Source organism: Rousettus aegyptiacus, unplaced genomic scaffold, assembly GCF_014176215.1.
Source record: "Rousettus aegyptiacus isolate mRouAeg1 unplaced genomic scaffold, mRouAeg1.p scaffold_m13_p_2, whole genome shotgun sequence".
Taxonomy (NCBI): Eukaryota; Metazoa; Chordata; class Mammalia; order Chiroptera; family Pteropodidae; genus Rousettus; species Rousettus aegyptiacus.
In genome coordinates, this window is record NW_023416295.1 from 145,585,965 (window position 1) to 145,608,998 (window position 23,034).

The 23,034-nt window shown below is 32.4% G+C and overlaps 1 protein-coding gene across 8 annotated transcripts in view; it reads left to right on the forward strand.

Annotated features, from left to right (window-relative positions):
* The window catches only part of SOX5 (SRY-box transcription factor 5), a 660,043-nt gene that overhangs the window by 540,238 nt on the left and 96,771 nt on the right, over positions 1-23,034 (forward strand). For all 8 annotated transcript variants that reach the window (XM_016119244.2, XM_016119245.2, XM_016119241.2 and 5 more), the window contains one exon: positions 17,767-17,852. In XM_016119244.2, the coding sequence (XP_015974730.1) occupies positions 17,767-17,852 (86 nt within the window). The remainder of the gene's footprint in view (positions 1-17,766; positions 17,853-23,034) is intronic.

Consider the following 23,034-nt stretch of genomic DNA (forward strand, 5'->3'; position numbering starts at 1 on the left):
TTAGGAACTATACAAAAAAGCTAAAATGTTCTCAACAGAGAAAAAATAAAAAAACAAAATTGTGGGACCTAATCATTATGCATTTATCTAACATCCGTTTTCCAAAAAAGAGATTTTCTGTCGGACTTAAAGATGTTTTCCTTTTAAGAAATAGAATGGTAGAATTAGAAATAGGTAGAATGAGATGTGGAATGGAGACCTATAGATATAGCTGCTGGGCTTTCTCTTAACTTCTAGAGTGCATGTCATTAAACATTATATAAAAATAAATGAATAGCACAGCCCGAGCAAATGTGCTAAATAGAAAAGAAGCATTAAAGAGTGTTGTAATATACTCTTATCCATAACTATATAGATAAATTTACAAATATTGATATATTCTTATCATAATCTTGGATTCTGTTTTGGTATTTGCTTTTAAAGAAATCAAGCATGAAAACACACTTCATAGATCTGTATCTAGTATTGCTTTTCCTGCTTATTTCTTAAAATCTAAAAAATACTTTCAAACTTCTAAAGTTGTAAAAATAATGGTATATTCCTAAATTGAATGCTTTTAATATGTGTAATAACTTGAAAACTATATTTTTAAATTAGAAGTTTTATAAAAACTGCCAACTAAGTTACTATACATAAACACAACCCTAATTTTATATTACACAATTTGAAATCTCAATTTTAAATTATATTTATAGGTACTACCTCATTTTAATGAGAAAATAATCACTACAGTCTTGAAATAAGTTTGAAAAAATAAATAACTAAGGTTCCAATTCTGAATTATAAACCAGATGAGTGTACAAATGAATTGATTCATGTATACTTTAGATGCTTGAAGAACCCAAGGACACAACACAGTCCATTTGCCTCTGCTGGAAAGTCTGAGTGGAATCCTAACCACTTAACCAAAGACTTTAGCCTGTGAACTGCAAAGCTTGTATCAAGTAGATATTTTTGAAATAAAACATACATACCTTTGACACCTGGAACAGTTTTTGTTGGTAGGAAGACTCCGTTTTGCATTTACTTAATCATAGAAAAAATAATCTACTCAAATTCAAAGTATTTTTGAATGTGTATATTGGTTTTAGCCTAACATTTAGACTTGAGAGACTTTTGAGATTAGGTGGTTGAAAGTTACAAATTTGGTCCTTACCAATTTCTCTAGCACCACCTTCCAGTTTTCTTTCCATAACACAGCTTCCTCGCACCCTTTTTAAGTGCTGTTCCTTCAGGGCACATATTGTGCAGTCAAAAGTGACCCTAAGTGCTTCTCTTTTCACTAATAACTACAATCCTCTGCCCCTCTCCTTTCTGTTTGGCTATATAATTTCTAGTTATATAATTCTAATAGATGCTTTAGAAATTTTTGACATAAAAGCATTTTATGGGGAAATAAAAAAAATCTACAGGAAGGCAAAATCTAATCAAAATAACTCATTTTCTATATGGAGTATGAAACAAACAGTTGTAAAAGAGTTGGCTTGATAGTTAGCCCAAAGTGTCAAATTGAATGTGTTACACAGCTACAGATACAGTCTTTCCCCATAGATGGGCATGTGCCTAGTGCTACAGTTCCTAAACTGTGTGCTAAGGTACTAAGGTGCTGTAACTAATTCACAGGGGCAGACAGGATATTTTAAAATTTCAAGGAAGATACAGAGACACTACATAAACTGCCTTGGTTGTTTGGACCTTACTACTTGATAAAATGGAGCAGTTGGATATTTCTTTTGTCCTAGGAGTGCTGTAAAAAAATTAAACCACTGATGATGCCTAAATCCAAGAAAGTTGAGAAACTTCTGGCCTAATCTAGTATATGTTCACTTTTTAAATTATTATGACCTTTTTTTTACTGGGAAGTTGATGGTGGTCTGTCATATTACAACTACAGAAAGAACACATGTATTAACAAAATTTATTTTGCACTTACAGAGCTAGGTATAATATTATATAGATAAGTAACTGATTCATTTATCTACACCAGTTGATTCCTTTGTCTTTATGATTTCATACGCTCACTTGTTTTACTTTATTGATTTAATAAACCTAATCTCAAACTGGCAACTGCAAATTGAGAGGTATTTGAAATCAAGTTTTGCCTCATTCTGCTACTTTGTCCTTGTGCAAGTTACTAAACTTCAGCTCCCTCATCCAAAATGGATTAAAAACACCTATTTTACTAAATCATTAGGGAGATTAAATAGGATTATATATGAAACAGTGCTTAATATACTCAATATAATAAATATTGAGTATAATGTCAGCAAAAGACAGATCCTGTTTCAAAAAAAAAAAAAAAGAAGAAGAAGAAGAAGATTCTATTATAAAACCCCACCTAGCAATTAGTTGCATTTTGTTTGCTATCTAAGATCAAATTCATTCTGCCACACCTGAATGAGGCTTCCTCCAACTAGGAAAACATAATTGTTTAGTGAAAAGTAATACAGTGCTGAGGAAAAATTTATCTCATGTAGATATAACCTTAACCTTAACTATTTTCATTTTAATCACCAAGTTTTAAACTTTTCCTATTGTCATTTTCCACTTGTCTGTTTATTAGAGCTCATGTTGGAAAAGATCATGTGATTTTTTTGAAAATGTATTTAGTTATTGTTTGGGCTATATGAAACCAGAAATGTATTTACATACTCATTCTGCATTTTAAAACATTGATTAATTTTTCAGAAATGTGCTAAATAAAATAGCCATATAAAGTTACTGATTGAAATATTTAATTGCCTTATGAGATTAGCTTAAATAAATAGAAGTCGATGAGCCAAGCTTAATAAACTTAAAATATGTTGTATTTACTCTTCATCAGTTTTCTGAACAGTATTTCCGCTTCCAATAAAAGAGGAAACTCTCAGTTAATTAGTTCCTCATACACCACAATAAAATTAATGTTTAGGAGTTAAATACCATAAACTTCCTCAGGCATATTTGCTGATGTGTTCCTGTTTTTAGTTAATGTCACATGTTTTATTGTTTAATGGGGTATCATGTGGGTTCCATTATATCTCTCTTGTGCAGAGTCCATGTGTCCGGCATTTTAGGAGACTGAATTTTAATTTCTAATTTAACTGTGTCAGCTGTGTCAGCTGACACACAGGTCATTGACAGTCAATGCTGAAACAATCACCAGATCTCAAGGTAAAACCCATTGACAAAGCACATTTTTGGAAAACTGACAAAATAGGAATATGTGTTGTCAGTATCACATACTGTAGGTTCTTAGTAAATAAGCAGAGAGAAGAGGATATACTCATATCTCAGCCTTCTGTATTTGTATGCGTTAGACTTATTTTGACCAGCTCTACCTTTTACCTCCCACCCCCAACATCATATAACCAAAGACTTTGGGTAAACCTGACTTAGTTGTAATTTTTTTTTTTTTTTTCAAGAATTGCTTTGGTACCTGAACAGCCAGTCATTTAAATTCTCATCTGAAGGAAGTTAGATTGTTGGCTTAAGAATATGAAATGATTAAATAGTAAAAAGGACAGTACAAAAATTAAATGACATTCCACAATTATATGGTGACAATAATTTCTGTCAATAAAATGTGTTTTGCTAAAACAGAGTTTACAATATTTTTACAAGTTTCATCACTGAGGAAAGGAAGATGTATACATCTTTATTGTGACAAAGTGTCATAAAGTGGTATAAAATAATAGTTTGTATTGTGCCTTATTGTTTATAAAACATAGTCATATAATTAATTTTAAGCATTTTGAGGTGATAACTGAGCTATGTTAGTAACTATTGTTTGCTCCAGTCTTCTCTTGCTCCCACCCCACACACACTCACTGCCACCACAAAAATACACACACAAGCAAACAAAAAGTAAAGCCCTTTCTATGAAAATTCTTCAAATTTTAGTAGACTTTAACTATATCTAATCCTTTAATCCACATTGATTTTTAACAGTTACGAACATGAGAATGCCATTCAATTTAAGTATAAACTCATTCAGCTCAGTATTTTCTTTTTGACATGATTCTCATTCTCGATAATATAAATATGTCAAATAGAAGGAGTGCTTGGCTAATGACACCCCGCGCTCTTAGTCAAGAGACCTCAAAATGTGATATTTCCATATGAATATGCCCTAGTCCAGCCTAACCCTCAGAATTCTAAGTTCATATTTTTGTTGCCACAGCAAACATGAAATCTCATCTCAGCGGAAGATTCACACTAAGGCCATCAAACTGAAGTATATGCCCAGAAAAGCAATGTATTATTTTATTTGAATAAATGTGACTGTTAACAATACTGAACAACTCTCTTCTCCAGTAAGCATGCTCTTTCACTGAAGGAAGCTCCATTAGAAGACAAACTTGAGTTGTAAGGGTGATAATATGGAAGCAGAAAAAAAATATTTAATAAAGAAGTCCAGGATAGTGTTTTGCTTCTAAGTCTATAACAGATACATATGAGAACCAAGCAAGTCATGCTCTTGGAATATCATGTAAATCAGATCTATATTAGCTTTACCTACTGTAAAAGGACAAAATAATAAGTTAAACATGGTAAAAGGATGAATGCTTTTCACTCACATAGTCCCAGCATTGCTCATATCATAGTTCCATGATATCAAGTCCCAAGCTTGTTCTCTTTTTATTATACTGCCTTTCACAAATTACAGCTCCCATCTCACTGACTGCAATATTTCTCCAGCTACCACATCTCCATTCCAGTGAGCGGAAAGGGCAGAAGCAGGGAGAACTATAGCTACTTATTAAACAGTACTGTTTCCCTAATAATTTTGAGGGGCTCTGTTTAAAACTTTTTTAAACCTATTTATATAGTCAGCTCATAACAACCCTTCACATTTTTTTCTAATATGTTAAAAAGATAGCATTTGCTGATTACACAAACCTCAAACAATGTAGAAGTATGGAAAATAGAAACTAAAATTTATCTGCCTGAACTTACATACCTCTATAATGTCACTCCTCAGAGGGAATTGCTGTTTACAATTTGGCACTTATTTTTCTAGAACTAGACATAAGTATAAATATATATGTATTACACATAAATATATATGCATCTATTTATATCTAGATATAGATATGTAATAAGTATTGATATGAGCATATCTGTATATTGTAATATGTGTCCTGTAATATATATGCATTGTATTTATAATATGTACTACATAATACACAATGCATGTCAGGGTAAATTGACTATATTCTACCTATAAATATTATATATATAAATATATATATTATGGCCATCTTTCTTCTTTCATACTTTTAGATCTAAATTATCTTGCATCAAATTTCATTAAGCTGGATATACCGTACTTGTTTCCCACTAATGAACAATTTAAATTTGTCTACAGTATTTACAGTTTTAAACAATGTACAATAAACATTTTTATGTGCCCATATTTGTCCCAAATGAATTCTTTCATTCCCAGTATATGGTATTTTACTTTTATTTATTTATTCCTTTCTGAACATTTTTCACCTGAGCAATTGCCTTTAAATTCTAATATTGAGTTGATTAATAGAAGCTTTAAAACTTTCAAAATTGACTCCTCTGGGTTAAGCTATGAATAAGCATCAGTAAGATGTAATCTGAAACTATTAATTGTCTGGATTTAATAAATTCTGTCAGAAAAAAATTAAGCAAAGTATCAAAAGACCTTAAAAGGTAGTCACAATCTCATTTCATATTATTTTATGCCCTTGAGCAAGCCATTTTTCTCTTTGTGCTTTAGCTTTTTAATCTTTAAGGTAACTACGGTAATGTCTGCCCAACTCACTTTGTAAGAGATTGTAAAAATTAGGTGTAATGAGTTTGCACATTTCTAAAAAAGTTGATTATTGTATAATATATCATATTATTTGTTAAATGTATAGGCCTATTTTGAAAATTTGACATAATAAAAAGAAGCTTAGAAGTTTACTATAGGACATTGTATTTCTGGCCATCCAAGACATTTGTGTCATTTGTGTTTCATTTTTTAGGGTGAGGGGAAATTCCATAACATTTTTTAATTTCCAGAGGTCTAAAATTCACTGTTCTAGTAGAAAGCTCTAGGCCAGGAGTCATCCCAAATGTATATCCCGTAGGCTTAGTGTTACATTGGTTTAGGAAGTTTTCTATTCTCAACCTGCAGATCACAGACTCTGGATGTACTCTGAGAGGAAGGATGTCTGTCAAAGAGCCTTGATAGACAGAAAAGTGGAAAGGCTATAAAGAGTGTCAAAAAAGTGAAATACTTGCTAAGCCTTAATACTAAAAGTGGAAAATAAAAGAGAAATAGCATTTGATTTGGTGTTAAGTGGCTTATATGAATTCCCCTCTTCTAAATCCCTACTTTCTAATACATGAATCATTTTGGAGGCTTTTTTTCTGTACCACTTATTTCCTCATAAGACAGAGAGGCAAAATTTAGACATCATAGATCTGGATATAGAAGCAGTTCCTTAATTAATGATTCTCTTCGAGCAGCTTAAAATGAGTTATTATACAATAGCTTAAATGATGCCTTAGTAGTAATAATGGTGGAATATAGAAGGAAAAAGAGACTTCTTTGATTCATTATCACCTTTTTAGGGATATTCAGATTTCTTAGATAATTAATCCAGGGATTTTCACTGGTACTAGAATTCAATTTCTAGGCAAAGAGGTGAAGAAAGAATGCTATCTCTTTCATATGCAAAAATGCCTTCCCGTTTGGAGAGGTGTTTCTTAAAGAGTTTATAATCTTGTACTAAGCCAACCGACTAGGTAACTATTAAATTAAGTAGGATAAAGTTTTTATTTGCTATGCTACATTAAAAAGACATAAAAATATTTATTTTAAAAAATCCCTTACTAAAAAAATTTAGCCTGTGACAAAGTAGTTAAGAACTTATAATTTCTTAAAATATCTTATTTTAAACTAACTGTACAGTCAAATGACAGATAACTCATTAATTTTACTTTTTCAAATAAAGTTCATATGAAATATTTATATTTATTACTTATCATTTTATGAGGTTACTATAAAATACTATCGTTTCTCATTTTAAAAATCCAAATATTAAAAGCAGTATAGATTTTCTGCATTTAGAAACCTCTTTCCCTTTACTTGTTCTGAACTTAACTTGGTTTCCAAAAGCTGATTTAAGAGAATTATAAATTTAACTACCTAAAATGAAAGAGGAAGTATAGTTGAGATTATTGCTATAAAAAAGCAGTTCAATTTGCTTGGATTTCAGAAAGTATAAGTGATTTGAAATAATTACTATGATAGATTTGAAACAATCAAGATGATAAAAGGTTTTGTTTTCATCGTTTGTTTACATCTAGCATCTTTTCTAGTAGATACCTTGACCATGCTCAAGTATTTTAATGACACCACTATAGGGGGTTCTTGTTCATGAACAAATCATTTTAAGGTTTAGGAAATTGATAATGTTTATTTTTAATATCCAAGGGGATATAAATTACTTTTAAAATCAAAATTTATAAAAGAGATAAATTATGGGATATTATAAAAGAAGCATTCATTGCATGAAATATTTTACCAAAGATTCTTTAAGACCTCCTGCAGGTCCTTATTTCCTCATGTCCCCAAACACTAGGCTTCTCTTTCTTCCTTCATTTCCTATTCTACCTTTGTATCATTGGCAGCTGATCTAAAACATTATTATTGTTTGGAATAAACAAAAATACTAATTGTTTTTCTTTGTTAGTATAATTATTTGCTTACAGTCTGTTTCTTTTACTAAACCTTGAGCTTTTGATATTGGAAGAGTGGTCTTTGTTTGATATTTATTAATTCTGAATGAAATCACACCTTCATTTATTCAGTCAACAAACATTTTAATAGCCTGCACTATGTATTTAATAGAAGTGAGCATTTTGCATTTTAATAATTTCTATGCAGGAACTGGGGATTTAAAGATGAGTAAGACATAATTCCTGCCTTAACAATACACATAGTGCAGGTGAAAAGAATGGGATATAAACAGATATAATATGATAGATATATGCATAGAATTTTAACAGAAGTGAGAGGAGAGGAAACAAATTCAAATCTGAGAGTTGTGGAAGGTGTCAGGGAAGGTCTCTTGGAGCGGGAGCCCCTAAGTTGAATTCCAAAGGATGAAAACAACTAGACAATTGAAGAAGGTGTTGCGGTAGAGGGGTATAGAAACAACATTGCTGGCAGAAAAGGATAAAAATCATCCTGGATGAAGTTTAGAAAGCAAAGGTTGAAATAAGGTATACATAAATTTATAAGCTGTTTGATGTGTAAAGTAAATTATAGGGCAAGCAATGACAAGTGTGTAATTTGAGGACATAAGAAGCGACAACTTGAAAATATTTATAAACTTCACGTGCTGGAGATACTGAAAAACCATCGAAAGGCTAAAAGCAAGAGTTGAAATCATACTGGCATTTATTCCTCCATCCATCCATCCATCCATCCATCCATGCATCCATCCATTCATCCATCTATCCATTTATGTCAAGGTATACTTTTATTGTTCACTTTTGTAATTCTAAGTCCTTAACACAACATATAATCAATAAAAATTTATTAAATTTTAATTACAACCAATGAATAATTTTTGTGCGCCTGTAATGAGTGCCACTGGAAGCTGATTACAGAATTTCGTTAGGACAAGACTGAAGACCAATTGAGAGGTTTTTCTAGTAGTAAGAAATAAAGGTCTGGAAGTTGTAAAACAAAGCTTGTGATTGATTTGCCATGGAGGTGAAAAGAGGGGATATCAAGGATACTTCACATTCGTAGCCTAGGAGACCAGGAATTACCAAATGAGATAGAAATACCAAGAGTAGAAGTAGATTTCGTGAGAAAAATGATGAATTAAGTTTTGCGTATGTGAAGAATGAGCTTCCTATTAGACAGTTAAAGGCCAGTTGTCTAAAAAACATTGGGAGAAGTCTAGATTGGTGCCACTGATTTGGAATATATTACTTTGTATATAGTAGTTGGACCATGAGATTCAATAAGGTAATGTAGGTAGATAAAGTGAATAGAATGAGAAAAGCCAGGCATTAAAGGTTAGACATTAAGAGGTACCAGTATTCAAAGGATGAGTGGAGGAAACTAGAACAGCCTGTTGCAGAAATAATAAAGTCAGCATGAGTAAGGTATAAGGGGAATCAGAAACGCATGTTCTAAGAAAAATCAGCAGAGTATAGATGTAGTTAGAGAAGTAGAGTCATTAGCAGTTATCAGCTGTTGCACAATGATGTCCATTAAAATTTGGCAATTTGGAGGTCATTAGTAAATTTATAAAGCATTTCTAGAAGAGTTAATGGATTGAGAACTAAAGTGTTAGAGAAGGATTTAGGATTATCATGGAAGACCAATTTCTAAAAGTTTAGAAGAAGGTAAATTGTTTTTTACTAAACACTAAAGAAAGTGTTTTAGAAGCATTTCAGAGCCCAGATATTTCGCTGTGTTTTTTTTAAGATAGGAGGTAATTGTGCGTATGTTTAAGGACATGATGATGTGTATAAACCCTTACCTTGGTATTTGAGGTCCTTGATATACTCTAATAAACCTTCTAAATATTTCTTGCTACTATATGAAATAGGTACAACTGTAGACTAGTTCAGGAAGACATATTGCCCACTCATTTCTCTGACTTTTAGCTTCATCCATTCAATCATTCAGCAGTTAATTTATTATCTTTTGTGTACTAGGCATTGCAGCTCTTGGACTTTTCTTATATTTTCTAATTAACTTTTTTATTCAAGACCTAACTCAAAGCCAGCCCCTACTCTGATTCTCCCTCCAGTGATTTCTGCTGAGATAAATTTCTCCCTTCTTTGGTAATTACTGCCTTTCTCATTTGATCCTAATCATATGACTTGATTCATTTCACTTTCCATGTTTGTATGTCTGAAGCTTAAGTGAGATATTATATACACACATTTGTAAATATATTCACATCTATATGAATGTATATATGTATTTTTACATGTATATGTTTAAATGTTCTAACAGAATGCTAAAGTCAACAAATATTAATAGTCCACATTTCATATCAGTGGAAGAATAATAATTATTTAAATATTATGCTGTAACAATTGAATAACTTTTCAATTAAATATATTTTTTAAACTATGTACTAAAATAAAATATAAGCTAAACTATGATTTTCCCCTTCTTCCTTCCCCTCATATTGTTTTTTCACATCAAATTGTCTACTTCCCAAATTTGTTTCACATCATATCATGTCTGCTTCCCAAATTTGTTTCCTCCTCTTTTTCTCTTATGATAAGTTTAGGCCATTATCATTTCCCACTAGATTTACTGCAATAGTTTTTAACATGCCTATCTCCTGTCTCCCTCTTCCAATCAATTCTGTCCCTTGCCACAAAATCGATCTGTCTAAAACATAAATCAGACTATGTCACTTTCCTGTTTAAACTCTTTTGATGACTTCACATTTCCTTCAAAATAAAACACAAGACTCTGCAAGATATGTGTCTTACCTGCTTTTAGCTGCATAACTTACCATTCCCTTTTCTGTATCAGACACATCAGGAGTATTAAAATAAGCCTGGAGTTAGGGGCCAATAAACAATAGTGGTTATTGTTAGCACTGCCCTGTAAATGGCAGGGGGCTCCTTCTAAGCAGGAAGAACATACCAATTCATCTACTGGCCCATGAAATGAAAGAAAGCAACTTCCTTCAAAGTTCCATTCATAGTGTTCTTTTTAACTTTATTTTGTCTTAGACTCCTACAGAGCTCCCTCTACCTAAAAGTCAAGTGATAAGAGCACGGCGTTTTAAGTACTGATCTGAGAAGATGATTAAAAAGAGCAATTCTGGTTGCACTAAATAGCCGAGGCTTACAATGTGTTTCCCCAGCAGTTAGAAGACATGGAAAGCAAATGATAAAATGGTCTCAAAAGATAATTTAGCAGTGAAAATAGCCATTTTTTTTTTTGAGACACTTTAGCAAATAACCTTCCTTGACACTTTTCCAGGCTGTTATTTTCTTGATGTGTCTAGAATACCTTCTACACTCGCCTGCTTTGCTTATTGTATTGTTTATCTCTCTCACTTGATTTGGAACCGGTCTAGGTTATGGATTGTGTATGTATGTGTGTAGCTTTTAATTTTTATATTTTTCAGCACCAAGACAATGTAATCTTGTATTTGTCGAGGAAGCAAAACACAACTAAACCCAAAAAACCATAGGAGGCTATTAAGGAAGTGAGTCTCCTTATTTTAGTGAGGATAATGACCTAAAACTTTCCAAAACCTTTCTGTTAGTTTAGTGGATGAAAGGGTGTGTATCCTTGACCCTGGGTAAGAACATACTTTTGACAACCTTCCTCAGCCTAAATTAACTTGTTGGAAAACATTGTTTTTTTGTAATCGGTGTGATATAGTATAGAAATGCATCCTCCATAGTGTCACTGGAGATGATTAATAACTAAATATTTGTTACTTTAATACTAATGCAATTAATAGGTTTCCTGCAGGGTTATTGAGTTATTGAATACTAGCTATATTATTTGTATCAATAGATACTGTAAGCTAGCTTGTATTCTGAAAACAATTGACTAATATGCCTCAGCATATTCTTTAACTTTTTGAAAAATTTTAGAGCTAAAATTTTCCATACTTGGCTTTAAAATAAGAAGCGAATTAATTTTGGACAGGCTTAGGGAAAAACTGTTCAAATGGTTAAAACCTAGGAAAGAGTAAAAAAAAATCCTTTTAACTAGCTTAAAGTAAATTTGAATAACTTACACATGGTTGAACTTTAAAAGTCAGAATTTTCCATTATTTAATTTTTATGAAGTACCTCATGAGGTATTTACAAAATAAACCTGTTGTAATATTTTTTAGTATAGTTAATTGAGGAATGGTACAAATAAATGACAGAATTTAATTCAATAAAAGATCTTTTTTCCCACCAGTTTCTAAATTTTTCTTTTGCATTAAGAGCTACCCTTGTCCTTGTTTTTAAAGCCTAATACATTCTATATCCAGTTTAGAACACTGAAACATGCATATAATATATTTTTAATTTAATTTAATATAATTTGAATTTAATTAAAAATTAAATTGATATATTGGCTGTTTTTATATTTGTTATATTTGTGTTTACTTAGTAATGGGACAAATTTCAAACAAATTTCTGGGCCTGAAACGTTAGTAACAAGGTAGATATGCTTCAAGTAATGTATATTTGTATATTGGATGGAGATGGCTGTGATAATGTGGTACTTTAGACACCAACCTTTGGAAATTAGATATCCTGTTTATGATTATAAACATATCTTTGAAACTATATATGATTAAAGGTATATAATAGCTATAGTAATCTTTTTCATTATCACGGCTAGTCTTTTGTTTTCTCCAATTCACTCAAACATCAAATACATTGATATGTGGCTGTATATGGCAAACATGTTGTATTAGTTTTCTTGGGCTGCCAAAACAAAATATCACAAATTGGGTAGCTTTAAACAACAGAAATTTATTTTCTCAGAGTTCTGCAGTCTCGGAGTACAAGATCAAGGTGTCAACAGGGTGGATTTCATTGTAAGACCTCTTTCCTTGGATTGGAGATGGCCATCTTTCCCTTCGTCCTCACATGGTTGTTCCTCTTTCTGTGTTGTTTGTGTCCTAATCTCTTTTTTTTTTATAAGGACAGCAGTCATGTTGGATTAGGGTCTACCCAAGTGACCTCATTTTACCTTAATTACTTCTTAAAGACCCTACCTCCAAATACAGTCACATTCTGAGATCCTAGAGTTTATGACTTTGACATACAAATTTTGGGGAATACAATTCAACCCATAACACATGTATAAAGCATTTGTAAATATACATCTACACACCCATACAATATAGCATTTATATAACATAATAGTTATTCAACATACACACACACACACACACACACTCACACAATTGACTCTTGAACAACATGGATTAGGGCTGCCAACCCCCATACAGTCAAATATCTGTGTATAACTTTGACTCTCTAAACCTTAGTTGGCCTGTATCTGTGAGGAATTGGTACCAGGACACTTCGTGTGGATACCAAAATCCACAGAGGCTCAAGTCACTATATATAATGGCATAGATCAATGTATACAGTCGGAGCTCTGCATCTGCTGACTCCCAAACACAGATAAAAAACAGAACAATTTTAAAAGTTCCGCATGAAATGTGGAACAGGTTTATTTAGTTCCGCATGAACTATACAGTTCAAATCGTATAGTTCAAGGCTCAAATGTATATATAGCCAAAGAAAAAATAATTATATTCATTTCATTAATAGACATTAATAAATTAGGAAATGAAAAAATAGTATTCTGATATATGCTTCTTTTTTAATGTTACATAATGGTCTATATTTTAACGGATGAGCTTCAAATGTACATGTAATACTCAATTTGTTATTAACAGTTAGATGTTAGTAATTCGTAATTGCCCAAACACCTATGCAGATGTTTAGTATCAGGGATCAGAGATAAAGGTTCATCTTTAAGACTTCCTAGTACCTACCTTCTTTAATGATACTTGTTAAAACTTCATTTCCTATCCATTGCCTTTTTGTATTTAAATATCCTCAAGTCTGAACAGTTTCCTAACTCTACTTTCAATCTCTTTTCTCTTATTCTATCACCTATCAATTTAAATCGTTTTCTCTCCATTCCTTCTGTGTGTCATAATCATGTTTTGATCCATTTTGCCCAACCTAAAACCTCTTTTGTCCCATCTACCTGCAAACTTTTAAGGCTAAGCTCACTCTTATTTTTACCTTTATTCTCTAAAGAGAATAATTAGTTTTTCTTTAACCCCCATAGCACCTACTGATGGTCAATACTACTCAAATAAGTACTTAATTAGAAAAGATAGTTGTGTTACAAATAGAGACTAAGTTTTGTTTTGTTTTGTTATTTTCATCTCCCACAGCACCAAGCAGAACTCTGGTCCCTTGGTAGACATTATAAGTGCTTATTTATTGATTAATTCACAACAGGGAGAGTAATTTATATGAAATGAATTATTACTGTGAAGAGCACCACAACCTCTATACCTTTAAGGCAGTTAATTTTAATATATTATATTCATTAAATGAAGAATATAAATGACTTACATAGTTTTAAGTGTTTTAATTGTCAATTCTAATAGTCATGCTATAATATTTGTTGTTTTAGCTAGTTTGCATAAATAAAAATTCAGCATTTAAACATCGAAAATTCTCTTTATAAAATCTCATAACAGTGTTTTTTAGATTATATATTGAAAATACCAAATGATAATTAAAGCCTTATCATATAACATCAATTGCCCCCTCAACCTGTAGCATTAGGGTCTTTTGGGTTTTTTTTTTTACTATTTACTAGATCTTTCTTATTGATACACAAGCATGCTATAATTTTTACAAGTGTATACATTTTAAATAAAGTTTCCTTGATTTTACATCCTCCGTTAGCTAACGCAAAACATCGCAGTGCAATTGTCTTGTTCAGTACTTCTCAAATGAATACAAATAATGTAGGGCTCTTATTAAAATTTAAATTTTAATTCAGAAGATACATGCTTGTTGCTTTAACATGTTATCTTAAAACTTAGTGGCTTAAGAAAACAAACATTTATTTGGACACGCCCATGCTGGATACCTCTGGCTCAGGATCATTCACACGGCTTCAGTCAAGGTGTTGGCTTGTACTGTAGTCATCAGTGGGCTTAATTTGGGGAAGAATCTGCATCCAAACTCTCTTCTTTGGCTATTGGCAGACCTCATGTCTTTGCTTACTGTTAGCAGAAGACATCAGTCCTTTGCTGTTAGTATCTCCTTAGGGCAGCTCACAATATAAGCTGCATGCTCCAAGACGAAGAAAGAAGAGAGTAAGGATGGAGAGGAGTTAAGAAAGACAGAGCCAGTCATGGTGTAAACTCATCCTAAAAGTAATAACTCATCAATTTTGCCTCCTCCTGTTCAAGAGGGGGAAATTATACAAGGATGAATTTCTAGGAAGTGGGAGTTGTTTGGAGTTCCATCTTAGAGGCTGTCTGCTACAGTGGATTTGGGATGGGGTCTGAAATTCTGCACTTCGAAGAAATTTCTAGGTGATGCCAGGTCTGCTCCTCAATAACTTTACTTCAAAAAATAAAGGTCTACACTTTCAGCTTTCAGTTTCTTAACCTCAGTCCTGCTTTGTTTATCACACTCTCTCCAGTTAGGTTTTCCCACTATCCACTCCACTGACATTGCTCTTGTGAAGTTACTAAATGACTTCCCCATTATTAAATTCAGCATTTGAAAAAATTCATCACTCTTTCTGAAAATCTTCCCTTACTTGGCTCCTGGAACACCAAATTTATATTTCTCCTCTGTTTTTATGCTAGTTACCTATCTCCCTGACTATAAATGTTAGAGTAATTCTTGGACCTCTTTTTTTTTTCTTTTTTTTCTTAACTCCTAAATGGTCTCATGAAGGTTTATAGCTTTAAATTCAGATATATGCTGACAACTCTCAAATTTATGTCTCCTATATGGATTACTCTCCTAAAGTCCTAACATATTTATCAAGAGCCTCAATGAACATACTTATTTGGATATCTAATAGTAATTTTAAACCTAAAATGTTTAAATCTGAAGTTATCTTCTCTGCCTCTCCTTTCTCTTCAACCAGGCCCACAGTGGCAATCTTGCTTCTCATCCATGTTCAAAAACCCAATAGATAGTACCACCGCCCAATTAGCTATTTAAGTGAAAAATCTGAGAGTCATCCTTGAATCTGCTCTTTCTCTCATTGCAAAAGATCATTAAGTATTGTCAGTTCTGCCTCTTAAATATCATCTGACTTTCTTCATCATTCTTCACCCCAACATCATACCCTCGTCCAGACTATTATTATGCATTATATATGAGTTATATATTATATTCTTGATTGCAGCTTCCAATCTCTGAACCAGGTGATTTTACTCAGCCTGTTTTATTTTTCATGTTCATGGTTTCCCTTATTTTATGGGATAAAGTTTAAGTTCTTTAATATTGTTTATAAAGCTCTTTATAATCTGGCCCGGGATTCCCTATCCAGCCCCATTTATCTTTCCTTCCTTATCTACACTGAACTTCAGCAATGCAGGGACTGACTGGACTATGATATAAAGGACTCGTCTGACTACGAGTTTCATGAAAATTACTTCCCTCATAATACTCTTCCTTCCCTTCTTAGCCTGGCTAGCTTTTGCTTAATTCTGGTTTTAGCTTAAACAGGACTTCTTCTTAGAGGTGGTCGTGGACCTGTTAGACTAGGTTTGGGGCACACACAAGGTAGTCTGTAGCATTATATACTTTTCTATCTTACCAGTCAATATATTCTATACTAATCTTACTTTTTTTTTCTTTTCAATATATCTTTTTCTTCCATTAAGCTGTAAGATCTAGGAAGACCAAATTAGCAGTGGTAGAGTCAGATATTGGTATTTTGAAACCTAAAACATAGAATTTTGGGGTCTTATTTATGAATAAAAATATTAAAAAATACACACACACATGCACTTAACTGAAAAATTAAATATTCACATAAAAACAAATCCCGACAAAGTCAAATTTAAGGAACTGACAAATATAAAAAGTATGACTGTGAACACACAGCTAGGGTGTTAAATCCCAGTAAATATACTTCTTCTTCATATTAGTCTTCTTTAAAGCTCTGTTTCTAGAGTCAGGAGCAGTACATAGCAACATATCAGGTACTCAATAAATATTTTTGAATAAATATATTAACTGAGTTATTGTCAGTTATATTATTTATACATTTGACAGTCACTAAGTTTTTCACAAATTAGATTTCTAAAACACATTTTATATATTAGAAAATTGTTTTTACAGTTATTATTTTCAATTATTTGTTATGGTCATATTTCAAATAATAATTACATATCAGTTTGAGTAACATTGGGCTATATGCAAAAAGTTTGTCATACCTCTTCCTAAGCAGAAAAAAATTTTTACATCAAAACTACACATTATAATCTTTTTTATGTGTGTATATGTACATATGTGTGTGTCTATACCTTTATAGGTCATATATGGTAAGGTTTAGATCAATTTTGTATTACTTAGATTTAATTTTTTTAGATAGTCACACAAACAGAAGCCCTTTGGGAGAAACGACTTATTTTCTGCTTCATTTATATTTTTATAAACATTAGTCTCTGGAATAACAATGATACCAATATTATTTTATATAACTGAAAATGCATTAAATGTTTTCTTTATTATGAATTTGTCCATAGGACATAACTTAAGTAGTTATTTCAGTCAAGACAGTAACATAGCATTGAAAAGATAAGCTACTTGGCTTAAATCTTGAGAGTTTAATTTGTTAAAATAAAATTTGTTAAGTTCCTTTTATAATAACATTTTAAATTTGCTGAGGAGTTGGTGTGCTCATATCAAGATTGTCAGGTGTGTGAGTGTATGTGATGTGTGTGTATGTGTGTTGTAAAGTGCAGTCCTCTGATCAATGTGCACTTTTTCCTCCCATTTTCCTAAATACATCATGAAAAAAGGATGAGGTTTCCGCCTTAATTGCTTGTGCCTTTTATTCACATTCCTCTCTCAGCCAGAATTGTGAAAAGAGTGTTAGTAAAAGGCTGCACAATAGAGCTTTTCATTAGGCCTCAGCAAGGCACACAAAAGAAGGCTTTTGGAAAGAGTGAATGCATGAGTTTAATTTGCAGGTGGAGAGTAGATAAAAGGTGCTGACGCCTCTATTATTCTCTTACTTAGGTGACCCTTACCCTGTTCAGCTGATCCCAACTACCATGGCAGCTGCTGCCGCAGCAACACCAGGCTTAGGCCCACTCCAACTGCAGGTAAGTCAGGAAACAATACTGAAGAGACAAAGGTTAAGTAAATACTGAAAATAGCTATTATCCTGTTAAAGCAACATACAACTGACTAGTGATATTTGTCTCACTCTTTTTTGTTTTCGAATTTATTTGTACTGATCCTCAACTAAAAATTAAAATGTTGATTCTTTTAATTTTTAGCCCTGTTCTCTGTACTAAAGATAGCTTATTGTAATTTTTTATTGCCTGGTATGATTTAACAAAATGAGCTGTAGTTTTGCTTTGATTACCATGTGCCATAATTTCCTCACAGAATGGTCCTCATCAAGTTAAAAAGAACAAAAATATCTACAAAAGATATTCAAACAGATACTTACGGATCAAGGAAACTTAACAAAAATTACATTTAAAATTGTTCGAGATGCTCAGTGTTACTGAAGCACTCTGTAGGTCTCTTTATTCTCCTGCTAATGCCAGCTCCATTGGGCAAGCAAGGGTAAGTAGACCAAGCAAGCAGGTGGCTAAATGAGCACAATTTTATCCAGCCATCAGTTTGGATATTATCTATCCCTGCAAAATATATATTCCCATATATCCAAGAATGTCAAGGGATAACTTTACTAGATGACCAAGTGATTTTGGAAATTTTGTCTCTGGAGTTGAAAAGAATATCAATAAATTATATTATAGGTATCTTTCATTAACTATTTAAATCTTTGAATCAGCATCCTATAAAATCTTTCCTAGTTTCTGTTATTATGGACTTTATAGTTATGCAATTAATAGGAATAACATCATCTAATGATAAGATTAATCTTCCCTTTAGAGAAGTTTCTTTTTTTTTTTTTTTTTGCCTGAAAGACACAGTATGCCTGTAAAGCCAGATATAAAGCAGTTGTGCTTAATGAAATTAAAACATAAAAGTACATTGTCATGATAGGTGATCTTAGTCAATAAGGAAAAATATAGTTTTATATTATAGCATCAAAACATAGATACATCTGGCCTGCAAAGGGGATTTGTCAGAAGACCTTGTGGGTTTCTGAAAACCCAGCTGGGGCTCACAAAGAACATAGGAGGAGCCGAGACGTGCATGTTCTCCAGAGGTTGATAACAGTCATTCCTATTTCACCTTTTCTGCAAAAAGCTACAGTGTGAGTTTCTGTTGGAAATACCTCGAGAAGTGTTGGAGCCACAGAGAAAATAAAAGTAACATGACATTTCATATCCTTTGAAATGGCATCTAGGAAAAGATTATAACACAGAGAAGTAGTCGTAATAGGTAAAACTAAAAAGAGTAGTGGAATTAAAGGAAGAGGGAAAACTATCAGGCAGTAGATTTGAATACAAAAAATAATAGTTTTAGAGATTTACAATGTCTTTTTTCAAAGCAAGTTAGGCATTTCACCATTGGATTAATGGTGAAAAGGAGCAAGGGTGAGGTGGGGGCCTCCGCTATGTTTCATTGCAGGATTCTAGTACACAGTATCTTCGTTAGGCAGCAATCCGAACTTCTTTTCCTATAGAGATAATATTAGAATATTTGACTCAAAATAAGTTTGATTTCTGTCCTTACGATGTGATAGCAGGTTCCCTTAAAATTTAAAGATACAATTTTTTTCTTTATCAGAAAACAAGAGAAAAGATACCAAACATACTTGTTCTTCCTTTAACTATAATTTGTTCTATAACTATAAAGTTCTTTAGATAAGTGACATTGTACCCATTAAATATATATATATATATATATATATATATATATATATATATATATATTTTACTTAGGATCTCAGTAAATCAACACTGTGGTCTAATAAGAAAATTAATAATCCAAAACTCTTTTATGGTAAGTTATTAGCTACTGTTAAAACACACACACACTGCTCATGATTGAAAAATGGTATGCAAATGCACACATATTCCAAATGCGTGTCATGACAGATACTCTGGCTTTTCTTTGAAGCAGACCAGCATACTTTTACTAGGGTGCCTGCACCAATTTACCCTCTACTCATTTTCCTGACACTAGATTCACAGAACCATGACCTTGACTTCAACTTTCCCCAGAGCTGCAAAGGAGACCTGTAATACTTCCCCTCCCTTTGCTTTAAAATAGCATCCAAATTCTTCTTCCCAGAGGGTCAGAGTGAAGCTAACTATAATGCCTAGTCAGAATTACTTTGTCTTATCTTATCCCTTATCCAACATTCACCCCAATCTTGAGAACTTACTTCTGAGAAGTTTCATCCCAGTGGAGTATAATGTATGAGCCAGCTTTAATTTTCTCCAAACTCTGCTTTTAATTACACTCTGTTAGATCTCCGTTTTCATCCCTTAGTATTCCTTGAGTGGGCTTCATCATTTTTGAGTCCCTTTCAGTGACTAAGATTCTCTTTTAGTTATTAAGATTCTGTCCTAGATTCTATGTTAGAGTCTCTGGTAAGGCTTTTACAAGGATTATGTCATTTTATCTTATTATACTACTTTGTGTTATATATTAATATCTTCATTTGGCAAGCAAGAAAACTGGGTCACAGAGTTCAAAATCCATGGTTTTTAAAACAATTACATTTGCTTCTCCAAATATAGGCAATATTATTTTAAACTTTAGAGGCATTGCCCCTCTTAGGAATTTGCTAACTCAGTAATTTGCTAATCAAATTATAACAATAATGCTGATTAATTAGTACTAATGCAAATACTCTTTATGAATTGCAATAGTGAAAGTATCAGGATTCATAATGATAGCTATCTACTTCAAACTCTGCATTTTTCATTTCTTACCTCTTTACAAAGATATATGTCAATTTAAGCCTCTCTTTTTGAACATCTAGATTTAAGGAGGGATACTATAAATCTATTCCTAATCATGATTGACTTTGTTTAACCACTATTTGTGTTTTACTTTGAAATAATCATTTGCATATAGTTGGTCAGGCTCGGATATTAAGTAAAACCGATAACCAAGACCTTTATTAAAAAATAATAAAGATGAGTACAATTATTCTAAAAGTAGAAAAAAAATGACATATTTTAAAATAAACCATCTTTTATTATCTAAATATTGTTTCTTGCTTCTGGATAAGATAATATAACATTTACTATGTAACGAAAAATTCTTTACATTAAAAAAGGACCTTACTGTGTACTTTTAGGTATGGTTAAAATAGTATAAGCATTGACATATATTTATTTTTATAGAGAGAAGAACAACTTATTTAGGTTACATATATAAAACATACAAATTAACATTTGCCAAGGCACCATTTTATTTATTGCTTGTATAATGAAATATCTGTCTTTGTTTCTTCTGCCTTTTAAGTCTTGCTTGAGCTTCTGATCCATATAGCCAACTATTTATTTGCTAATTTTTGGCTATTCAGAGGATATATATAGCTGCTTACAGACACTAGAAACAGCACAAAATGGAACTTGCCAGTTTTTCCTTGTCCCCAGACCTTCTCATTCTCTGTTTTTGGCATATAGCTCCATTCCCTGTATTGCTCAACTAGAAACATGAGAGCTATCTTTAACTCCTCTTCCTCCCAATTCCTCTACACCTAATCATTCATTCCACCTACTAAATATATTAAGTATCCATCTGTTTATTTCCTTTGTTTCTTTCCTTCGTAAGTGTCACCCTTCTGGGTCAAGCTACTCTGTTTGCCTAATATACCACACTAGCTCCCAAACTGGTCTTTCTGTCTTCATCTTGTTTCTTTCAATGTGTTCTCTACTATGTGTGAGTCAGAATCATGCTTCTAATTTTAGAAAATCTGATCACATCCTCCCCTTACTTAAAGACTTTAAATGACTCCCTGGCATTTTCAAATTCTCTCTCCTCTTTGGATCTTTACATGTGATGTTTCTTCTTCCTACAACTCCATTACCCACCATCTTTACCAAGCCAACTCCCACTTATCTCTGAGGTTACAAGTGAAAGCATCACTTTTTCAGGGAAGACTTCATTGTCCCCACGTCTGGATTACTGCAGCTCTTATGCGGCCTAAGAGCACATTGTATTTCCCCCTCTCACATAGCATTGGTAGAATATGTTTTCAATTCTATTTTCTGGCTTCTAGCAGATGGCAAAATCTATGAGGTCAATGACTCATTATCATTTGCACTCAATCAGGTGCTTGAAATATATTATGGACTCAATAAATATATATAAATGAAATGGTGAATTTTAACATTATAGTTTCAATTAATTATGCGTCTGTTGCGTTTAAATAACTATTCTGCTTTATACTATTGGAATTAAGCTGAACAGTAATGATTTGTTTTCTACATAAATTATTTCCATCCTTTAAAAAAGACAATAGCAGAAATACAAATATCAAAGGCACCATTGGCTCATGGAAGAAAAAAATTAGTATGAATTCAATTTAATAAGATATACATTGAAATTTTATAATAAAAACTATTCTCATTTAATGAAATACAAGAAACATGAAAACACTACTGTATGCCTAGTACCATGTTTGGCACTCCAGTATTTAAAAAAAATTTTTTGTAACAGTTTTGCTCCAAATGATCTTATTCAGTCTGCTTCAACTACACTAGGCTTTTTGCGGCCCTTTGACTTGCTAAGGCATGCTCTTACTTTAGAGTTTTGCATTAGCTGTCTTTCTACCTGAAAGGCTCTTCCCTCTGCCTAGAAGGCTAATTCTCTCACCTCATTCAAGAATTTGCTCTAATGTCACCAATCTGAGGTCTACCCTAACTAACCTATTTAAATCATAAAATAACCTCCCAGAAGTACCACACTTCCTTTTTCCCATATTCTACTTTTTTTTCTATAATACTAGTTATCTCCAAAATACTGTATAACTTACTTATTATGTTTCTTATTTATCATCTGCCCATTCCAGATATTCTCTAAGCTCCACCAGAGCAGGAACTGTTATATTTTGCTGTTCAATAATGTATTTTAAGTGCTCAGAAGAATGCCTGGCGAATAGCTGATGTTCAAAGCTTATTTATAAATGGAAAGAAACTATCATGAGCTAATGGTCATAATCATTTTTAATAAAACAACAAAGCAATATATGATTAATTTCTGGAACAAATGATATTAATTTAAAGACCATGGAACATTATTTTTTTTTCAGCCCCTGTTGGAAGATTCTTAGTCTGTGAGAAATCTCTAGCTCTATCTCTCCTGCTCTTTCCTCCCTTTATCTTATCATAACCGTGGGTTGCT